The sequence below is a fragment of the Neofelis nebulosa genome, chromosome 4 (assembly GCF_028018385.1).
Source record: "Neofelis nebulosa isolate mNeoNeb1 chromosome 4, mNeoNeb1.pri, whole genome shotgun sequence".
NCBI lineage: Eukaryota > Metazoa > Chordata > Mammalia > Carnivora > Felidae > Neofelis > Neofelis nebulosa.
In genome coordinates this window covers 139,857,530-139,875,332 of record NC_080785.1, presented here as the reverse complement: position 1 = coordinate 139,875,332, position 17,803 = coordinate 139,857,530, and the positions used below count along the sequence as shown (strand labels likewise).

General features: G+C 42.1%; 1 protein-coding gene across 19 annotated transcripts in view; it reads right to left on the bottom strand.

Annotated features, from left to right (window-relative positions):
- The window catches only part of CADPS (calcium dependent secretion activator), a 479,125-nt gene that overhangs the window by 227,159 nt on the left and 234,163 nt on the right, over positions 1-17,803 (bottom strand). For all 19 annotated transcript variants that reach the window (XM_058726308.1, XM_058726310.1, XM_058726311.1 and 16 more), the window contains exon 6: positions 15,119-15,240. In XM_058726308.1, coding sequence (XP_058582291.1) covers positions 15,119-15,240 — 122 coding nt within the window. The remainder of the gene's footprint in view (positions 1-15,118; positions 15,241-17,803) is intronic.

Genomic DNA, 17,803 nt, shown 5'->3' with positions numbered 1-17,803 from the left:
GACAGAGAGAGACAGAGCATGAACGGGGGAGGGACAGAGAGAGAGGGAGACACAGAATCGGAAACAGGCTCCAGGCTCCGAGCCATCAGCCCAGAGCCTGACGCGGGGTTTCGAACTCACAGACCGCGAGGTCGTGACCTGGCTGAAGTCGGACGCTTAACCGACTGCGTGACCCAGGCGCCCCTCAAATTATATTTATATTTTATTTTGTATTTATATTTATACATCCATTTGCTTTCTATATAATACTTTTTCCTAGACTGTAGAAAAGTTTAGGTATTAGGCAACGAAGTCAGTAACTGATTTTATGTTACTTTAACTAACGCCAGTGTATTAACCTTAGTCCTAAGAGTTGCTTGGCAGACATGTTTTCTCTCGAATTTGACACCCACAATATGGATATGGTGTCCTGATCCTTGGTAGGTTACAAGGACTAGGTTAGTTACAAGAAACTAAAAAAAAAAAAACAAAACAAAAAAACCCACAAAAACCCTCCATTCAAAAAAGGATTTATATTGTTAGTAGTTATTGCAAAATTCCGGCAATGAGTTTTCTGTATCTTGTGCACTGTTTCTCCCTCTAGTTTAATCTAGGACTTTGTCTCCTCCTGATGCTACAGCCACAGGAGCTCCTACACAGATGTAAGGAAGGTGTTCCTTGTTTTCACTTCAATGTACAAATTCTACAAAGTAATCTGTTTACATGGAGTTTCACTCTGCTGTTTACATAATCATTCTAATTGTGAAGCTATTTATGTATCCAGACAAATGGAGCAAATTGAGATTGCTCAGTGAGGCCGGAGCATGACCTCCGCATGAGCACAATGACTTGTTTGCTGTTTGTATACAAAAAGCTCCAGTGAATGCTCTGAAGGTTGCTGGAGACAAAAGATGGTATCCTGATGGGGGAAGCTGAAGAGACAGAGGTCTCCCGACAAATTCAGCAGGCGACTATTAGTCGTACACTTTCCCCCACTATGCAGGATGACGGAGGTGGAACAGAAGTGTTCACTCACGTAGGATGACTCACTGTTCCACTTTGCCCCAGGGCAAAGGACTTTCAGTGCTAAGCCTGGAAAGCTCTGGGCAAACTGGGATGAGCTGGTCACCCTACTCACCACTCACCAACATGGAGGAACTAACTACCTGTGAACCAACAATACCATTTCCAGGAATTTCTCCAAGATAAACAATCATAGATGAGCAAGAAGATTTCCATACAAGCTTATCTATCATGTGCATTTATCTGTAGGTTTGTAAGTACACACACTCACAGATACAGAAAAGCAACCTGGAAAGCAACACCGTGCTATTTATAATCATTGCTGCCAGTATTGGGGTCATGAGCAATTTTTACATTTTTCCTTACAATCTCCCCCAAATTTCAGCAATAGACATATTAAATTTTTGATCAGAAAACACCATGTCTAATTTTAAAAACTAAGCCAGCAATAAGACTGAGCACAGTGCCTTATACAAAATAGATACTAAAAAATATTATTTGAAGTATATGCACAAAATACGTATTTTCTGCCCAGATTTTTCAGCAGCTGCATCTGTTAGCGGAGTCCTGGGTCTAAGATTGCACCGTGAAGTTGGAGTGAAGCCTGATTTACTTAAATGTAATTAAACATTATCCTCATGAAAGACTTCAAGTACCCAACACTCACATTATCTACAGAAAACTGCTCCCTTGCTCTGTGAGATTGGACCCATTGTAGGTTATTTCTTGAAATCCTTTCACATTAATACCTCCCTACCAGCAGCAAGTATTACCACAAGCACAGTGCAATCTGACTTTTAAATCAAGCACAAAATGAAACCTTGAGGGGAATGTGAATTCATTAATTTTCTTTTTTGGTTTGGTGTCAATGTCACCCTAATGTCAGCATGTAACATTCTGTAAAAGACACGTCTTTGCTAACGTGGAGAAAGAACAAATTTGGTACAGCTGTAGAGTAATCTTTGCAGGGAAGAAAAGGCCCAGCGAGAGAACGGACTGTCCCAACTCCCGGATGTACATCCATTACCCACAAGGCTGTAAGCGACGTCAGGCTGGCGTCAACTCCCCCAAGGTCATTCACCAAGACACATGAATTACAGCTTACAAATCGGCAAGCAGTGTGTACAAAGCAAGGTGGGGTGATAACGAAGAACTACACGGTCGTGAGGCAAGAGTCCAGTGTTGTATGGGGTTAGAACGTGACCTCCAGAGGGTAGAGCACTTGGGAAGAGTGAAAAACCAGAAGGCTTGGCTCCGCGTCCCCATGGGTCTTGAACCCGTCCCTTTTACTCCCCTTCCTTTGCAACCATCAACCACCATCTTCTCCCCCACAGGACTGTGGCAGCCTCCCAACTGGTGTCCCTGTGTTCATTCCTGCCCGTTCCCCATGTAGTCAAGTTACTACACACAGCAGCCACCAAGTTACTTGCCGGCTTAAAATCCAGACTAGTAACCTTGGTCTCCAGATCAGTGTGAAATCTGGCTTCAGCCAGCCTCACCGACTCACCTCCAACTTCCTTCCCCCTCATTCTTCACCCATCTCTAGCCTTTTGTCTGCCCTTCACATGTGCCAGTTTCCTCCCTACACAGGGTCTTGAAATCTCCTTTGTCTCTGCCCAGCACGTTCTTTCCTGGAGCAGCTCCTTCCTGTTTACATTTCAGCTCAATCATCCCTTCCTGGGGATACTTTCTGACCAGTCTAATTACAACAGCTTCTCCTCAATGTGGCTAATCTCCACAGAATCGTCCTCGATTCACAGCAAAGGCCCTTAACCCACATTTTGGCTGAATGCTAAATAGACTGAGGGATACAATAAATATTTGGAAAAGGCTAAGCACGGACATCACAAAATAAGCTTCTGAGAATACAGGAGTCAAATAAAATTATTAATGATTTAGTTATTATAATTTTATTATTGACATTTTAATAATCAAAATGTAAACTTTGGTTATTATGCTGTAGGAGCAAGAATTTCTTAGCATTCTGTTTCGGTGCCTCTATATGGCATGTTAAGGTTGGACGCTAAGTAGATATTTGCTTTGAGGTTGGTGGAGGAGTGAAATATTTGGGGACCTGCTCTGTCAGTGTGTGGAAATGTCAAAAGTGACAGTGACTTATTAAGCTTTTCTTTCTTCTGGATAGAACAGATTAAGGTAAGCTTTATTGTATCTTGTCTTATGTGATGAAGGCTGGTACACCAAATGGGTCTACAATGATTAGAATTCTGATACAGGCTAACCTTTATTTTTCTGCCTTGTACTATAATTTAAATTTTATAGATTTCTTGGCTCAGAAGGGATAGAATGTTCCTCCTAAAGATATCAAGTTAACCCATTCTTTTAATAGTCATCTACTTATTTAACCATTTGAAGTCATTTGTTTCATTTAAAATAAGCAGTTTTGTAATCGTAAGGGATGACCTCTGTTCACAATTTGATAACAAATACGTGTGTTAGTGTGTGTGCGGAACCAACGACTGATGGAATTCAACATAAAAAGCACACATAAAGATCTTGACTCTAACGTGTATTTGTAACGTTCACTTACATTTTAAAATGAGTATTAAGATATGAGCACCAAACCTTGCCTGTATTATAGACATTATCACCTTGATTGGCGATGGGGGTTATTTATGTGATTACATGATCACTGAGCACACGCAAATGCAGGAATGACAGAAATGACTCTGAAATAACATTTGACTATCAGGTCTTCCAAAGACAAAGCTGAAGCAAAGTTACTAGATTCTGACTGAACAGTAAGGCCAAACCCAAACTTTGATGCAACTCTACCCAATGATCTAAAGTGGTCTTATCTAATGATTATCTGTCCCATTAGACTGTGGGTGCCATAATGGCAGGATTTTGGATTTTTTTTAAAGTTTATTTATTTATTTTTTGAGGGAGAGAGAGACAGAGAGAGAGAGAGGGAGGGAGGGAGGGAGGGAGGGAGGGAGGGAATCCCAAGCAGGCTCCATGCTGTCAGCATAGAGCCTGATATAGGGCTTGAACTCACAAACCATGAAATCATGACCTGAGCTGAAGTCAAGAGTCAGAAGCCCAACCGACAGAGCCACCCAGGCATCCCAATTTTTCATCTTTTGTTCCCTGCTCTGTCCTCAGCACCATGCACAGTGTTGAGCATGCTGTAGGTACTCACACACAACAAAGGAAGGAAGGGTTGATTGAATGAATGAAGGATAGTGAACAGCATCTTGTGCTTTTCTCTCTACAACCTGATGCTCCCCTTGACTTACAGATATCTGTGAGATCAGCAGGTGGCAGGCCCATGGTATGAATTCTGGTCACAGTTGACCAAAAGAGCACAACGAGTCCTTCCAGAGGCTGCCATTTCTGGAGGCCAGGCTGGCTTTGAGATGTGTTTTGTGTGGGGTCTTCTAAGTAGGAAAGTGCAAAAGAGAGAAGCATTTTCCAGGCCCCAAGTCTTGATATATACTTGGCTCAACAGAAAATCACCAAGTTCTGCTGTCGGAGTGGATACTTTGTGTGATCTGATGCAGCAGGGAGAAAAACAAGGTGAAACATGGCAGGGCAGAACTGGGACTTCAAGTGCCAAGACCCCTGCTTCCAATTCCTCTTTCCTAACAGTTCTCAATTATTGATATTGCAATTCTATTGTACCTATTGTACCTATCGAAGACTTTGATATGTAAAGTAACGGTAGACAAGAGCTCTCTTTTTATTCCTTTTGTCTCTCTAGTACATTTACAAAAGAAAAAAAAAATCCCAAACAACAAAACCACGATAGCCTGTTTGCTAAATGACAAGATACACCCAACTTTACACAGATGTACTTTAACTGGTGATGCACCTAGCAATTCTTTGGTGTGCATGTGTGTGTATACATATGTGTACTGTGTTCATTACTCGAAAAGTGATAGTGGTTGGATGTTGAAAAGAGTTCACGCAATGGGTTCATTTGATTTTTCACACTTTTTCTGTCCTCTTAGATATTTTGCAGCCATTTCTGTTCTTTCAGATACTTAGTACTCATTTCAGTACAGAAATCTCCACCATAATTATCGTTATGACCGTTAGTATTCTAAAGAGGGTTCAAGTCCATCACAGGGACCTTCTCCTTAGCTTTTCCCAGAGCCATTTGCCATTAAGGCTTAACTTTGAGTCGATCAACATTTATTGATCATCTATGTAAGGTATGATAAGAAAGTCAGCCTGAAATACAGATTTTTCCAAGTACAAGTACATAATTTACGTATAAATGAGCGCAGTCCAAGGAAAACTAAAAACATGCATCTAAACCATAAAGGGCACCTGACTGATGGCCTTTGTTACCTGTTTCCCTTTCACCCTGGCTCCACTGAAGGCAATAATAAATTACAAAAATAAGAATACCAATTCTTACACTTGTCCCAAGTGCTTTGCATATATTATTAAATTTGAAGCCTCATCAACAAGCCTATATGTATCATTAGCCTCATGTTATAGTTGCAGAAACATAGGTTTAGAAAGATTTAGTAACTCATCCAATGTAACAAGGTCCATGGCACAATTGGGATCCAAACTAGGGATTGTCTTACCCCAAAGCTTTGCTCTTATGCCTACACTGAACCTTTATTTTCCATACTATTACCAAAATGTTTCCAACCAGATTCCAGCTACGAAAGCTTCCCTGGAATAGCTGCTTCAGCCCAAATTCTCTGAACCAGAAGCTGTGGGGTGGGGTGAAAGTTTTAAGTCCTTGCAAAGGAACCCAGGGAATTTTGGGACTCTAGAGTTTAAGCACTGGAGTCCCAGAAGGTCCCAAACACCTCGATGACTGGCATTATGACAAGAAGAGCATCTGTGTTCCCCAGAGGCCCCACACTCATCTGCAGCCCTGCAGTGAGGTGAGCTCTGTATCGCAGCACAGGGCACTTTGCCGTAAAACCGATAACACACAGACAAAGATGATCTCCACAGCACTGTGGCCTCTCTTGAACAAAGGCTCTGATCCAGAAAGAAGCTGGAAGAACGGGCGTGTAGAGACCCAGGTGTAGGGGGCTGAATGATTTGGCATGTTGTGACCCTGGGTGGGGATTCGGGAAGGACTCCTGCCCTTTTCTGTTCCTCTTGCCTTTGGGAACCAGCTCTTGTATCATCCAATTGATGGCAGTCTACCTTGGGGGTCCTCTGGCTCTGGAAAGAAGTTTGGCCATCGTGCCCTTTCTCCTTAGGCAGATTTTCCCACATGTGTGGAGTCATACAGCCTAGATTTGAGGAGTTGTAGGATTTTATGGCACGCCTCTTCTCTGAACTGCTTCTTCCTTATGGGTAACGAGGGCATTAGTGGGTATCTCTTTCTTAACAGTGCCATGTGGGATTCAGCGAGATCACAGTCTGTCTTTGGCTATTATTTCCTGAAAGGTTACACTGTGTCGTTCATTGAACTCAGCTCCTAAAATGGATCATATTTTTCAACACCAAGCCCACGGGGCAGGTTGTATTGTTATCTCCACTTCAAATGTGAGGAAAGGAAGCTCAGGAAAGAGGATCCACTTGCCCAAGATCACCTAGCGGGTGAGCGGTGGAGCTGGGATTTAAACCCAGGGCTGTGTGACTCAACCATATGATACCAGCTAGCTCACTGGCTGGCATCTAGCCGACTTCAGTGAATGGTAGGGGCAATTGCTTTTGATACTGATTCTGTCAGGAGAGATGACGAGCATTATCATTAGTGGCTCCTTCTGGAATCTGGTAAGCACCTTGAAGGTCAGGGCCACCCCAGGTTCATCTCTGCCGACTCACACAGACTCGTGTGGGTCGAATTATGCCTGCGGAGCTGAGAGTCTGCAGTGAGTTGGAGCACCCGTATTAGTGCTGATGTGTGATGGCACATTCATCACCTCGTAAGCAGGGGCACTGATTTACCCCATAAAGTAACTGCGTTTATGGGAAAGGAATGAGCCCTGTTAGACACCTTTGCTGAGTAGTCAATGCTAATGAAAAAATGCCTTCTTTTAGTGGCATGATTTCTTTCAGGAAGTGGAGTGGCAGCATGTGTTAAAGGTACAGGCTTTGGATTTGGCTCCTGGCTCAGCTATTTCTTACCTGCGCAACTTTCACCAAGTTACTTACCCTCCCTGAATCTCAGCATTTCCATCAGTAAAATGGAATCATAACAGTACCTATCTCAGAGGTGTCAGTACGGCATTAAATAAGACATTGACTATGAAATACTGAGCACAGGACCTGGTCCCTAGAAGGTGTTACATTACTTAACAGTTAATTGCTATTTTAGACCTAGCCATTTTTTTCCAGCTCTCTTTCCTCCCTCCAAACAAGAATGAAGTCATGATAATCATAGCCAACATGATAGGCAGGGTTTTAAATAGTCTGTATATGTTAATTAATTTAATTTTCACAAGAACGTGGACACTGAGGCACAACGAGTTAAATAACCTGCCCAATGTCATGCAGCTGAGATATGGACCCAGTGCTCTGGCTCCCGATTCTGTGCTCTTATCCAAGATGCCATATTGCTTCTATGCATTGATGAATCTAAAGCAAGTGTCTCTTATTTTCTTATTAGTGAGGATAAATTAAGTGCTTGGGCTGCATTCCACTATTACATGTAAGAAACAATACACCATTCCTTCCCACATTCTCCCTGGTCACTAAGCGATAAGTTCAGTGGTCTTCCACACTTGGGGAGAAATGCATTGCATTGGATTTCCACTAACCAGTGATGGGCAATCAGTCCCAATCTCAGATTACTCTAGCATCAGGTACAAGTGATGGGTAAGTTCTGGCAACGTATTTGAGGAGCTGAACCAGAAAGTAAATGAACCTTCTGTCCCTTGGTCCCTAAAGGGCTAAGAAAAAAAAAATGCATCTTCGTTATATACCTACCCTACAGTGGACTACTCATGAAATCAGAATTTTCATGAATTTTTCACATTAAGATGGAACATCATTGTGTAACTTGTCCAACTTCAGCTGTTACTCGATCATCCAGTTTTGAACTTCTACCAAGTCTATAAACTTCACTACCTCAGTGTTACTTGAAATTCCTGAAAAGTCTGCCTTAAAGTTCTGCCATTATGGCTCTTCTCTGGATCAAGTAGATGAACATCTTACAGAATTGCCCCGGGGGGGCGGGGAAAGTGTTCTTGGATACCACTCATCAGAACACGGTGAAGCTGGAAAGCTTGGTAACCTGAACAAGATGGGGTGACATATTTATGGAAAAGTTGTGTGTAATGCTTGTTTTGTCTCTGAAGCTTGGTCTCTAGAACTCCATTCCTTTCCACTTCTTACAGTACTGTTTCCTGTTTTTATCAGCCAGCTTCCTTTCACTACCCAAGCAAGCCAACACAAGCAAACACAAACTGGTTTTCAATAAAAGTTGTGCTTCTGGACAAATCTTTCTGGTCTAAGAGGCAGGGCAGTCTCTGAGTATCCCAAACTGTAATTATAATTTTGCTTCTTCCCAACCCACACATCTTCTGGGAGCCTAGCAAAATTGAATTTCTGGGTCAGTGTTGGCCTTTACCATTTATGATTTAATTAACTCTGAAAGAAGCTAAGCATCTCTCTCAGAAAAACAAGAGAAGTGGTAGCCAAGTTCCCACTCAGGTACGACATAAATGCCTCCTGGACTGTGACCTTGAGCATGGAGTTTCGAGGGAGGTAAACATGAAAGGAGGTGATTCTTAGGAGGCCTCACTCCTTTGTCATGAGGAGTGAGGCCTCCTAAGAATCACCTCCTTTCATGTTTACCTCCCCAGGACTTTTTACTACGGCAGGCCTCTTCATTTCCTTTAGAACCGAATTACAATCTGCTATTATCTTAAACAATTATTTGTTCATTCATTGCCCATGTCTTTTCCTAGCATGTACACTCTATGAGGCCAAAGTGTGATCTATGTCATTCATGGCTGTAGCCCCAGCACAAGTTGGACACAAGGAGAGCATCCCTTGTACCCTTGTTGAGGGAATACCAGTGCCCACCCTTTATATCCTTCTCTTGCATCTAAATTTCAAAGAAGCTATTCAAAAAATACATCCTGCTTCCATTTAAATCATTCCAAGGTCCAGTATACTGAAAACATTTTTCGTTATACTGAGAAAGGAAGTACCATTAAGATGATAATATGAGTCAAGGAATTGGTGGCACAACTTCCTTTCCCGACTTTGGAACTGACTTACCGTGGGGGCGATTTAATGCAACTCCATTTGTATGAGTAATTTGGACATAATAAGCCTGGCCCACTTGGAGTTGCCATTAGGACAAACAATATATTTCACAGAAGAGAAGTGTTACAGAAAGTCATTGCATTTTGTGTTCGTGTTTTGCTTTAATGTGGTCTCATTAGATAAGGTGCCACTGAAAAATGCCAGGGCTGCAGCAAGACCTACCAATGAGGGCATCTTATTTTCTTCTTCCCCTGGAAAGTGGAAGGAAACAGTCTGGTTGTGTTTTCTAATCTGTGACAATAATGAAAGCCATATGTCACAAAGCCCATGGCTTGTCAGGGAATAATAAACTTGTTAAAGGATCAAATGTCAAGTGGCATCCTTGGTTTCCACTCAGAAGAATATAATTTTGGATAATTGAACACAATATTAGACGGCTAACTAAAACTGCCTTTCTTTTTAGCCTAATTACTTAAATTTCTGTGATATTTAATCCACAGGGCTTGCTTTTCTTTAGAGAGTAATTTACACCATACAAATCCACGAAGAAAGTCACTTTGGAGTGTATCTTCTACTCAGGGAATATCTTAGAATTCCTTACATCAATTTTCCTAAATTAATTTGCATACCATCTCCCCAATCTTTGCTGTTCCCACGTACCAACACAGGATACTTCCGTGATTATTTTTTACCATTATCTAGGCACCACCTGTGCTATTATTTACTTAATATATTTTATTTAAATTATTTCATGTTTAAATGTTAATATAGTTCTTTAAAAGAGAAAACTCACATCCCTGATGCAAAAGACAAAGCAGCACCACCGGCCGTGAATGGAAGGTGACGCAAATTAGAAATGATGGTTATCTTACGTGTTTCCTTGTTCATGTGTTTCCTGCCTGTGGCCTTTATGAGAATGCACACTTTGTGGGGCCAGAGCTTGACGTGTGTCATTCAAGGCTGTAGCTCCAGCACCAGGAGGACACAAAGAAAGCATCCCCTGTCCCTTGTTGAGGGAATACCAGTCCCCACCCCTCCTATCAGCCCCTGACATCTACATTTCAAAGGAGACATTCAGAAAAGACATTCTCTTTCAACTTAAACCACTTCAAGGCCCAGTATACAAAAAAACATTTTTGGGTAAATGAGATCTAAACAATGCTGTGAAATTCTAATTGGAGGTTCCTGTTTGCAGATGACTCAGAGCCTGAGGCCTCTGGTGGTGTTAAATATCTACCAGACCCAAATAAAATCGTTCTTTTTTTTAAATTTTTTTTTCAACATTTTTTATTTATTTTTGGGACAGAGAGAGACAGAGCATGAACGGGGGAGGGGCAGAGAGAGAGGGAGACACAGAATCAGAAACAGGCTCCAGGCTCCGAGCCATCAGCCCAGAGCCTGACGCGGGGCTCGAACTCACGGACCGCGAGATCGTGACCTGGCTGAAGTCGGACGCCTAACCGACTGCGCCACCCAGGCGCCCCAAAATCGTTCTTGACCTGATCAGAAGAACTGACAAACAAATGGAAAAGCAGTTAGTTACTTCCTTGTCACATGATTTGATTTTACTCCACGTCCTGTCTTGATAAAAACATACATAATCTCTGTTATCAGTAGAGCTGAGAGTGCCGGGCTTTTTGAAAAACACCTCGGGGTGACAAGAAAAGTCTTCTGCTCTGTTCCATTGGAGGTAGACAAAGGTATCTGAGTTCTTGCATCCGCAAAGTATTTCTCTCCTCCACTCCCTTGCTTTCCTGAGATTGCCTGCCTAAAAAACACCATTTCAATTACTTCTGCCTCAGCACCTCCATTGGTTTCTCACAGAAGCAGAAACAATGTATTACAAATGGAGGCAAAAGTCTTTGAAATAAACACAATGCTTGAAAACTTGTGATAACATATTTTGCTGGCTTTCCACATTAAAAACCCAGGAAAGGAGGACAAGTGAATTGAGAGGGCATAGAGTCTGCTTGAAAATAATCCCACAGGTAGCACACTAAAATGAAGGATGAACAGAGGACACACAGACGCATGCGTGCACACGCCATTTTTTCCAATCAAAAAGATTCTTTAAGTCACGAACACAGCAGTCTTACGTTACACACACCGGATCCAAAATGATCATGCGGGGCAGGGCCCTGGTTGTAAGTGAAGAGACAGCACTGGCTGAGGAGGTGAGGGAGAGTTTGGAAACTCCGTGACTAGATTTGGACAATATAGACCAGCATTTCCGAAGGATGCTAATAGGTATTAGGTGAAACAAGTTTGGGAAACTCATGAACAAACAAAGCTAAGTAGGTTCATTTATATGGTTGGAAATCTTCCAAGTTTTTTAAATGCCCACGAAGATTGAATAACTCAGATTTAATGTCTTGCATTTTCCAAACTTAATCATTCTCCCTGCAGGTACCATTCTCCTGCCCTTGCTTTTATTGGAATTATCTATACATTGGAGTTCCAAAAACCTACACCCTTGGACAAAGTGGGTTATGCAACGTACTCCTTGATTCATGACTGTACTTGGTAACAAAACAAAACAAAAAGACAAAAGTCAAATTCCTTGTAGACACACGAAGGATAAGATGTGGGTTTCCAGTTGCTGAGTGAAAATACTTATTAGCAGCAACAATAGAATTTCAAGAGTAATAAAACAGGCTTGGATTTAATTTTGATTTTAGAATGTATAAATAAAGTATGGGGATATGCTGGTGGTAAGAATAGTCAAAGACAAGATTCAGAGGATGAATAGGGCAGGAAAAGGGCTAAGCTTGTCAGATAATGAAGTGGAGTTATTAGGACACATAAAAGATAACCCTCCAAAGGATACTTTTTGGGGTAATCAAAATCAAGGAGCAGACATGATAACTGGAGATTGGCAATGGGAAAAATTAGAAGTAGAAAAAAAAAGGAGAAGAAATATAAGCTTCAAAGGAAAAAAAAATGGTAGAGAGGATTCTGAATAAGTCCACACCAGGGAGGGAGGAAGAAAAGGCCCCTGTACCAACGGGCTTGCTCCTAGTACCAGGTACCGCCAGAGGCAGAAAAAAACCTTCCAGAACTGAACTAGGACAAAGAAACTGGCAAAGAAGAGAGGAAAAGAATTAGTGATTTACAAGGAAGATGATAGAGGTTGTAAACAGAATTGATGCAGGAATGATAAAAAAAAAAAAAAAAAGAGGGGCGCTTGGGTGGCTCAGTCGGTTAAGCATCCGACTTCAGCTCAGGTCACGATCTCACAGTTCATGGGTTCGAGCCCGGTGTTGGGCTCTCTGCTGTTAGCACAGAGCCTGCTTCAGATCCTCTGTCTCCTTCTCTCTCTGCCCCTCCCCTGCTCGCATGTGTTCTCATTCTTTCTCACACTCTCTCTCTTTCTCTCTTAAAAATAAATAGCCATTTTAAAAAAAGGATCAAAGAAGAGACAGCAAGAAACACAAGCATCGCTAGTTTTCAAACTCTGGGTTTATCTCTTTGGGGTGCTATAGAAATGGCAAACATGAGGTTCTTAGACCTCTTCCTCTCCTATGGCAGACATTCCAATTCCAAGTTCGTCATGCGCTATTTTCACTGAACACAGATTTGGCCTCAGAACCCTTCTTAACACAGTGCTGCAGTTAGCCACTGCTGACTGATTTGACTTGACCCTAGACCTGAAATCTGCACTCTTACTGTATTTAAAAACAAACAGGCAAACAAGAAAATCCTCTGTGAGGTTTTAGTAGTACCCACGCACTGATGGAAGAGAAATGAAACTATCATACTTTTGGCTAGAAAAGCAAAATGGTTCAGTGTGAGATGTTTATTAATATGGACATAATAATGCACATGTGTGGATAGGAGTAAATATGTATGTGAAATACGAGTATGTCAAGTAGAAAGACTGAAGTATTCCATATTTAGTTGTAATCTGAAACTCTGTTTTGAGCATTCATAAACACATGAAGATCAGCTCATCATTTACCCTGGCAGCTAAAACCTTTAAACCCAATAAAATGATGTGAATTATGTTTTAAGCTACCATAGCTCATATGAAACAACAGCCTATCGGAATAATCAGAGCTTTCTCCTTCCTCCTCTATCTTATGACACCATATTGAGCCCAACACCTAAAAAGTTGGCAGAAACACCGAATAGGTTTTTCATCCCCCACATACGACACATTTTTAAAAGCATGCATAAATAATGCAGCATAACATAATAACATTGATAATGATCAGGCCATGGTGACAGGTGTGGGGAAAATTGGGATTTGTATCAAAGGCAGGCAGTAAAGAGGAAACTGCATTCATCTTCAGTTGAAAACTAAGTTTAAAAAAAGGGAGGAAGGATCGTGTGTGACAAGTTGTATTGGTTTCCATTTCCTCTTGCTTACATTCATTAATTTTGCCCAGCTTCCGAGGTTATTTATGCAAAGAAAAACTTGAAGGCATACAATGCCCTAGATTTTCTCTAGTCTGGGAAACATGCAGTGCTTTCTTTGAACTATTTTGTTTCAACATCCTGGTAAGCTATTCATGTTCTGCTAAACAGTTCATAATGCTTTGTAGGAGGAGAAGCAGGGCATTGCTATCAGGGGTCATCCTTCTTATGACTTCTTTGAATTAACAACAATAACAGAACAAAGGTCATTAGTCTGGTTGGCATAATTGAGATAGAAAAGGAAGGGAAAGAGGCAGTGGGGTAGGAGGGAAATAGTAGTGACCTGTCAAGAATCTTTGAGGCCTGACAGTCTTCTGACCCAAATGAATTGATCATCATCACTCTTGTGAACGATTGCCATAGAATCCTAGCTGGTCTCCTGCATCCCTTCACTGCAGCCATCGTGATCTTTTTAAAACACATTTCTAATCACCTATCTCCATGCTTTCCTCTCCATAGTCTAGCAAAGCCCTTCATTGTGTGGTCCCTTCCTGCCTCACTGGCAGCTTATGGCATACCTATTCTCTGAACTCCATCTCCACTGGCCTTCCTTCAGTTCTGCTTTCCTACAAGGCCTTTGCTGGCCACAGGGCCTTTGCACAAGCTGACTCTGCCTGGAATGTTCTTTCCACTCCCACCTGCTTTGCTCAACTTTTGTTAATACTAGCCCAAATGTCTTGTAACTCCTAAAGAAGCCCAACTCTGACTCTTTCCCCACAAAGTGATTTGAGTCCTCTGCTGTCACTTGTCAAAGCACTCTTTCTTTTTCAACATTTATAACTATTTGTAATTATACATTAATGTGATTATATTTCTGATCCTCCCACTCAATGGTAAGTATAAGATCTGTAGAACTATAGCAGTGACTACCTTCCTCTCCCCTGGGCACCTCTACCTTGTACCCACAGAGTGAACATTTGGCAAATATGTACTGACTGAATGAATTAATGTATCTAATATAATACACTGCTTTACTGGAATAGTCATAACTGCTTTACTGAAATAGTCATAACTGTGGCACATAGAGAAACTTTTGAACAAATTGCTTATACCATAAACCAAATATTATTTAGTAAATCTAATAAAAGAAATTTTGTATGAAACTCTCCGGTACATTGTATCAAAGGATTGAAGATGTGACTGAATTCTCTAAGATTAATACATAAAGCCTCCAGAATGGAGATTATTTAAGTTTCCTCTGTTTTCAGCTCTGAAGGAAATGGGATCCTTACACACATTTTTTTTTTTTAAAGAGCAAGCAAGTGAGCGAGCATGGGGTTCCATCCCCAAACCCTGGGATCATGACCTGAGCCAAGATCCAGAGTTGGGCGTTTAACTGACTGAGTCACCCAGGAGCCCCCAGAATTGGAATCCTTATTACGGCTGCTGAATAAGAATGTAATTGAGTCATCCTGTATGGAAAATAATCAAGGTATATGCCTTCTAGAACCTTCTGGGGAAACCAGACCTGTAACTTGGACAAAATGGTGGCAATGAGAGCAACCTTCTTCTGGTAGATGAGCTGTGGAGAAACAGAACTTACGTTGGTTTAGAAGCCTCGGCCTGGTCGGTCTGTAGTTTCTCTCCTCCTTCCACCTCCATGGTGCAATACACAATGCGATTGGGAGCCAAAGATTTGAGGCCTTGGACTTCCATGATCACCACCTGGAAGAAGAACCACACATGGCAGAGGTTATCCCAAGCTTGTACCCAAAGCCATGGGAAGCATCACCCAGAAGAAAATACACAGATGGGAAGAAGCCACCAAAATACCCGACGGGTATCTGGTAGCTTCTATCAGTTTTCTAGCAGCCAGCCTGGTACCAGTCTTGCATGAAGATGCAAATTCTTCATAGTGTAACTTACTGCCTCCCAGATGGAAAGACAACCTTCACTACCTCAGATGCTCACAGGGGCCAGACAGGTAAGGGGAAACAGCTGCTTTTTTCCTGGGTTCAATGCATGATTATTTTTTCCTTTCCACAAAGAAAGAGGGTCTCTCTTATCTTCTTTCAAAATAGTCTAGCTTTTAATTCAGCACTCAGCAGAGACAAGGGCCCAGAAATTCACTTTTCTCTTTGCAGTGAGGTAAGTGTTAACACAAGTGCTAAGAGCAAAGGCCATTCAGCATTAGAGTCCGGGACGCAAGAGGGAGCAGAGGGCACGTGCTCCACGTACACAGAGCAGTCAGGACCCAGGCGCACCCCATTGTTGCCTTGTCAGTCCTTAGTCCACAGCTGCCAGATACGGTGATTTTTCCTCCCAGAAAATGGAAACCTGAATCAGAACCAAAGTCAGAAATCTGATTTTGAAATTTTGACAATAATCCCCAAAGGGAGGAATAAAATACACAAACTGTGCAGGTTAGCATTGTGGAATCAAAACAAAAACATGCCTGCAGCTGCATACTCTCTGTTCTAGACTGAGGAGAAAAGCTGGTGTTTTGCTGGACCAAAATGTATCATTTACAATCCCTGGCACCGCCCACCACGACCCTTACACTCCATTTGATCACCTGCTATTCTCTGATTCAGTGGGGACGCCCTGTCTTACATAAGAGGGGAGGATAGGGCAGATGCACTGATTTAGAAATCTGAAACAAATGCCCTGCATCAGGGATCTATAGTAAGCTAGGTATACAAAAATATCACCCAATCGTACTCCAAAAGAGGAAATGGCATCACACAAGGAAAAGGGTATGTTTGTGCAAAACATGTACACTTCTTTAACGGGCTTGATTACTAGAGTTGGCTTTGAACCAGGATGTACAAGTCAGTTTTGCTGATTAATAGTCCTGTGGTTCTCAAACTTAGTGTAAATCGGAAATATCTGGAAGGCTTATTAAACCCAGACACTTCCAGGCTCCTCCCCCAGATTTTCTTTTCTTTTTTTTTTTTTTTTAAGTTTATTTATTTATTTTGAGAGAGACAAAGACAGCACGAGTGGTGGCAGAGGGAGAGAGAGAGAATCCCAAGCAGGCTCCATGCTGTTAGCATGGATCCCAACATGGGGCTGGATCCCACAAACCCTGAGATCATGACCTGAGCCCAAATCAAGAGTCCAACACTCACCTGACTGAGCTACCCAGGCGCCCCCATCCCCACAGCTTCTAATAAGCAGGTCTGGGTGAAGCCCAAGACTTTTTATTTCTACTCATTTCCCTGGTGATGCTGATGCTGATATTGATGATCTGGGAGCCATCCTTTGAGAACCACTGGATTACTCATGTGCTACTGGGCAAATGACTTGACCTTGAAGTCCCTCCACTTTTCTGTCAAATCTCCTGAGGCCCAGTGTCTTCATCTGTAACGTGTGGACAATAACGTATATCCTGTATCCGTCTGTGGCTGTTGTATGAGGCCCAGATAAGATGATGTAGGTCATAGAAAATTTTCACACTGGTAAGAACCATACCGGTGGAAAGAAATGGGAGGCACAGTAGAAAGAATGCAATTTTTGTGATTTAAAAGATCTCCATTGAAATCTTGAATCTGCAACTTCACCAGCTGTGTAATCATTTGCCAGTTTCTTAACCTCTCTGAGGCTTTGTTTTCACATATGCAAATGGCTCAGAAGACTGTTAGGGGGATTCGCTGAGTTAATGATGGCGGAGCGGGCAGAGGCACTCCCCATTTGCCCATTCTCTTTCACCAGAGTACTCCCCTGGTATAAGACCAAGCCAGTCAGGCATCCTGGACCTCAGATCCTGGACCTCAGTTCTCTCGCTGCAGCTAACTGCTCTAGAGTGTCCTTTGCGGTCACGCAATTCTGTAACTGTCTAAAACATGTCTTCCACCAACCTGCAAGTTCAAACCCAGTCTACCCCGATAAGATGACAGTTCCCTATCTCCCTCTTCGTGTCCCCCTGACCGTATCGCCCAACACACACTCACAAAGAGACGCGCCATGATGCTTGCGGGCAGTTTTAGTATATGCACAATTAGCATTCCAAGTAAAAAGTATTTGGGGACCCGAGGGCATTTCGTTCTGTACTTGTGCTTAGAAGTTAAAGCCTGTTTGAATCATGTACACATGGGAGTGTGGCTGGGGACTCACTCACAGCTAGATTTCAGATAATCACCTGTATAATATCGAGTACTGATGAAGAATTAGAAAATTACGGATTTAAAAGCTTCATGAAAATCAATAAACCACTTTTCCCCCACTTTCTGTAGAAAGACAAGAGGCAGTGGGGGAATAAATTGCCACCTCTAATAGGCAGTAATCA